At 42.6% G+C, this 5,768-nt stretch overlaps 1 protein-coding gene across 1 annotated transcript in view; it reads left to right on the forward strand.

Annotated features, from left to right (window-relative positions):
- The first annotated feature begins 604 nt into the window (after positions 1-604).
- LOC142183588 (alpha-2-macroglobulin-like protein 1) overlaps positions 605-5,768 on the forward strand; it is a 31,374-nt gene continuing 26,210 nt past the window's right edge. The window contains exons 1-6 of the mRNA XM_075258720.1: positions 605-684; positions 3,110-3,293; positions 3,411-3,573; positions 3,899-3,951; positions 4,385-4,405; positions 4,778-4,943. Coding sequence (XP_075114821.1) covers positions 605-684; positions 3,110-3,293; positions 3,411-3,573; positions 3,899-3,951; positions 4,385-4,405; positions 4,778-4,943 — 667 coding nt within the window. The remainder of the gene's footprint in view (positions 685-3,109; positions 3,294-3,410; positions 3,574-3,898; positions 3,952-4,384; positions 4,406-4,777; positions 4,944-5,768) is intronic.

The following is a 5,768-nucleotide window of genomic DNA, read 5'->3' on the forward strand; positions in this document are numbered from 1 at the left end:
ATATGGGTACATTGGCAAATGGTCGAAACGGGGAAATGCCCACCCCTGGCTGTAGAGCCCCCTGCACATACAGGTATAGTATCAGATGGACAACCTTTTAATTGGAATGGTCGCTGTGTAACTCTTAATCTCTCCTGTGGTGGCGCTATATAGTATAGTTTAGTTTATAGCCACCTAACAAAAGGGGATTGTGTAAAATGAACAATCCTATAAAGCAGAATAATAGGCACTATACAGTGTATACAATAAATCATCTATCCTGACCCCGTGTCATTGCCATTACGTCTATTAATGGTCCGCAGCCAGATATTACCTCTGGTCCACCATTGTTATTACTCCGGAGCCATTGGCTACAATTCCATTGTGATGTGTTGTCATACAATGTGTCATTGTGCCGGCTGCCATGTAAGTATCCTCAGGGGTTCTTGGAATGGGGAATGGGAAAATCAAGTAGGTTCCGAAATACTTAGAATTTCCTCCTAAAAGAGTATAAAAATCTGGCAGAGCAGACAAGGAGAAGACACAGCGAGGTAGAGAGACGGCTCTTATAGCGGCACAAGAAGGAAGCACATAACACTCAGGGCAGAGGATCTACAGGGCAGGAATGGAGGAAACCCTCAGCGTGAGAAGACTCCTGCTGGCTATCCTGACTATTGGCCTGGCAGCCGGACAGGAAAGTAAAATGTAAGTCATCCATTTACCTGTATCATAAGGTAATGGGGTATAACATGCTTATAATAGGATAATACTGTTTGTAATGATGTTCTTATGTTGTGTCATATTAATGATGTATAATGATGTTTATATTACTAGATAGAATTATATTCTCTTACATTGTAATGTGTTACATCATTTTGGCATTCATCAATATAATGAAACGTTTTATCCATTTTAGCTTCTTTTTTTTAAAAAAGTATTTTAAGGAATTATTATCATTATTATCATTACTATTATTATTATTATTATTATTATTATTATTATTATTATTAACATTATTATTTTTATTATCCCTCAACAACACTTATCTCAAATCCACAGGATAGATTATCAGTGTATGATCATTGGGGGCTCCATTGATCACTAGAGTGGGGGCTCCAATGATCACTAGAGTGGGAGCTTGATGGATCACTAGAGTGGGGGCTCCATTGATCACTAGAATGGGGGTCCCACTGATCACTAGAGTGGGGGCTCAGTTGATCACTAGAGTGAGGGCTCCATTGATCACTAGAATGGGGGTCCCATTGATCACTAGAGTGGGGGCTCCATTGATCACTAGAGTGGGGGCTTGATGGATCACTAGAGTGGGGGCTCCATTGATCACTAGAATGGGGGTCCCACTGATCACTAGAGTGGGGGCTCAGTTGATCACTAGAGTGAGGGCTCCATTGATCACTAGAATGGGGGTTCCATTGATCACTAGAGTGGGGGCTCCATTGATCACTAGAGTGGGGGCTTGATGGATCACTAGAGTGGGGGCTCCATTGATCACTAGAGTGGGGGCTCCATTGATCACTAGAATGGGGGTCCCATTGATCACTAGAGTGGGGGCTCCATTGATCACTAGAGTGAGGGCTCCATTAATCACTAGAATGGGGGTCCCATTGATCACTAGAGTGGGTGCTCCATTGATCACTAGAGTGGGGGTTCCATTGATCACTAGAGTGGGGGCTTGATGGATCACTAGAATGGGGGTTCCATTGATCACTAGAGTGGGGGCTCCATTGATCACTAGAGTGGGGGCTTGATGGATCACTAGAGTGGGGGCTCCATTGATCACTAGAGTGGGGGTTCCATTGATCACTAGAGTGGGGGCTCCATTGATCACTAGAGTGGGGGCTTGATGGATCACTAGAGTGGGGGCTCCATTGATCACTAGAGTGGGGGTTCCATTGATCACTAGAGTGGGGGCTTGATGGATCACTAGAATGGGGGTTCCATTGATCACTAGAGTGGGGGTTCCATTGATCACTAGAGTGGGGGCTTGATGGATCACTAGAGTGGGGGCTCCATTGATCACTAGAGTGGGGGTTCCATTGATCACTAGAGTGGGGGCTCCATTGATCACTAGAGTGGGGGCTTGATGGATCACTAGAGTGGGGGTTCCATTGATCACTAGAGTGGGGGCTCCATTGATCACTAGAGTGGGGGCTCCATTGATCACTAGAGTGGGGGCTTGATGGATCACTAGAGTGGGGGTTCCATTGATCACTAGAGTGGGGGCTCCATTGATCACTAGAGTGGGGGCTTGATGGATCACTAGAGTGGGGGTTCCATTGATCACTAGAGTGGGGGCTCCATTGATCACTAGAGTGGGGGCTCCATTGATCACTAGAGTGGGGGCCCCATTGATCACTAGAGTGGGGGTTACATTGATCACTAGAGTGGGGGTTCCATTGATCACTAGAGTGGGGGCTCCATTGATCCCTACAGTGGGGGCTCCATTGATCACTAGAGTGAGGGCCCAATTGATCACTAGTGGGGCTCCAATCCTCGCCTTGCTCCTTACAACACAAGGACAGTGGTCTCCAGCCCCTCTTTCCTCATCCCCTCTGAAGTGAAGACAGATGAGGGAGGGTCTAGGGTATGTTTATAGTGCAGGGTTCATTCATGTATCATCTATCCTGTAAATAGGTGATCAATGCTTTTGGGGAGATAATACCTATAAGATCACCTTTAAGGAGAATTTAGGACACCAGCATGTACCAATATGTCAATATCAAGTTTACAATAAATCCTGGACGGCCCCTTTAATTGTAGGCAGATTTTCTTTCATCTAGTAAGAATTGCCCCATGTAAGTAAACAGCAGCTTTAACATCCGTATTTCCTCCTCCATTAAGTTATTTGGTGATATATATATTTATATATATATATATATATATATATATATATTTGCTCATTCCTAATTGTAAGAATTGCAGAGGCTCAGAGGATGGAAACACAATAAACCCTGTAGTCTGAGGGGATCATAAGCCCATCTAACTATGTAATAAGCCCTGGTGAATAATTTCATTGAGCTGTTAGTAAAATAATAGAGACTGTTACAAGTCTTACCAAGTATTTGGGGTAGAATCTATAACACTGACAATCCTCGTCTTCATCTTCTACCAGGAAATACTTGGTGGTATCTCCGGCCGTTCTGCCCTATCCCTCCAACCAGACTGTCTGTGTCTACGTCTTCTTACCTGATCCTAATACTAAGATGGTGATATCTCTAACCGCTCAGACAACGTCTTCTCTATTCACAACTCACATCAATGAAGGAGATGAGCAGATACAATGTAACACCCTCCAGGTAATGCAATATATTAAACTGGATCTCTAAAGACTTCTGAAAAATATTATGTTTAAAGTTTTGTAGACCATATACTCAGCCCTGGCCTGTATAAAATGATATATTTTCTCTTCTTAGGTTCCACCACCCGTGAATGGTAAAGATGAGATTGCCACTATTGCCGTCAACATTACAAGTGATGGTCTAAATCACAGGGAGGAAAAGTCTGTCATCATCCGACCCACGAGAAGCAAAATGTTTGTCCAGACAGACAGAGCTATGTACCAACCTGGAGAAACACGTAAGAGCAGAAGACACAGCAACAGCGCCCCCCTTGGTACTGGCTGTGTCTGGCATTGCAGCATTCAGGAGAATGGACTGAACTGTAATTCCAGACATAGCACATGTACAAGAATAGCCCTGATACTGGAATAAAATAGCTAAGGCCACACGTTGCGGAACAAAAGCTGCAGAAAAGTGGAATTTTCAAAAATATTTGCTTTAATTTTAGATGCGGAATGACAAGCGTTTCTGCTAAAAAAAAAAATCTCCATAGTCTAAGTTTATCTAACCTTATACATCCCCTTTAAATCTCTATAACACGGTAAAACCTTTGTCCTCTACAGTGATGATGAGAGCGGTGGACTTTACCGAGGACCTTATGGCCAAAAATGAAATGGTAAGCGGGTATTTGTTACTGACTAAGCAAGGGGGGAAAAAAAATCACACATCAGACACACGTGATTCTAAAGATGTCGCCAAACATCTACGGGTTTCGAAATACAATTTGGGCTACGTTCACATTTGTGGAAGAATCTCTGAGTGACACCTCCGACGTAGAACTGGTCAGAAATCTGGGACAAAAACATCCTGCAAGTCAGACTTATTCATCTGGCGATGTCATTGAAAAAATAATGGTAACCCAACATACCCGATTCTAGACCGTAAGTTCTATCAGACGAGGATGTCACCTGGCAGGTCTCCCGCACTTCTTTGTTCTGCTCCAACTCCGGAACAACAGGAATGAAACGCACCATTGTGAGCATAAGTGTGCACATCGCCTTTAACCATTTATATACCCAGCTAACCACGGCTTATTTTCTATTTTACAGTTTTCATTGGTTACCTTCACGGTAAGTTATTATATTTTAGACATATCGGGGGCTTATTTTTTGCATGATGAGTTTTAGTTGGATTTGGGGAACATAGAACATCATTTTTTTGTATTTATTTATTTGAATATTTAAAAAGTTTTTACATTTTGCTTTTCCATTTTTTTTCCGTCCCACAAGAGGACTTGAACCATGGATGGCTTGATCCACTGTACAATATACTGCAATGCTTCTGTATGACAATACATTGTACATAGATTATTCACGTTGTGGATTGCGGGAAAAAACCTCTTTAAAGGTGGTCTACCGGCACCCAAATTTGCTACTCTGCCACTTATATGCTGTTGTCGATGCTACATCTATTAATATTAATCATTTTATGATTGCCTTTAGGATAACCTGGGTAACATTATAAAACGGTGGCACAATATTCAAACAAAAAGCGGTATATTGGAGTTGACCTATAATCTGTCCCCGGAATCACGTGTGGGTGACTACACCGTCACAGCTTCTAAAAATGGCTCTATGGCTCATGTGACCGTCACTATAGACAAGCTTGGTGAGTCCAACATGATTTGAGTTTCTATAATGGAATAAACCTCATAATGTAAATGTATAGATTTGGACAATTCCAAGGGTCGTCCACTTTCATCAATCCATGGTAATTCAAAAGGTCTCCTAAATTCAACCTGCTGAACAATATTCCCTTCCTGATACCTCCAGATATCCACTGTAACCTGTACAAAAACCTATCAGCAATTTTTCAGTTACCCCACAGCACCACCACAGGAAAAATGATGAATTACAATGTGTCCATTGAAATCAATGTACTATCAGTATAATGCATGGATGTTCTAGGTCCTCTAAGAAAATGACTCGCTGTAGCCAATGGGAATCCCAAATATTAGAGGACTTATTTGCTCTGTGGCTAATAAATGTGAGTCCCAAAGATGATTCTCTTCTCAGAATTTCCTAATATTGAATGGAAAATAGTTTTTCTAAACCAGACAAACCGGGGAGCAATATAGCATACCCTGCACTGTTAGGCTTTATTACTAATATACACCCTGGACCCCAGAGCCCCATTCATTACTTTCAAGGAGGGCTGCGGTGGAGGTCAGAACGCTGGTTCCTCTGTCTCCCCTGCACCCACTCCAAGTCCGTGACATCACCGATTCCCTATAGATTCAGTCACAGCTCCTTTCAGTATAATGAAGTTGGTCATGTGACCTAGAATTGGAGTCACCGCAGGGATAGGAACCATAGATCTCTCCTCCCCTGCAGCCCTCCGCAAAAGTAAGGAACAAGGCTAAGAAAACCTAGTTGTGCATTAGTAATATAGGTGTCCAACCGATACATTCACTTTTCTGATACATTTTATGCT

The sequence above is a fragment of the Leptodactylus fuscus genome, chromosome 10 (assembly GCF_031893055.1).
Source record: "Leptodactylus fuscus isolate aLepFus1 chromosome 10, aLepFus1.hap2, whole genome shotgun sequence".
NCBI classification, from domain to species: Eukaryota; Metazoa; Chordata; class Amphibia; order Anura; family Leptodactylidae; genus Leptodactylus; species Leptodactylus fuscus.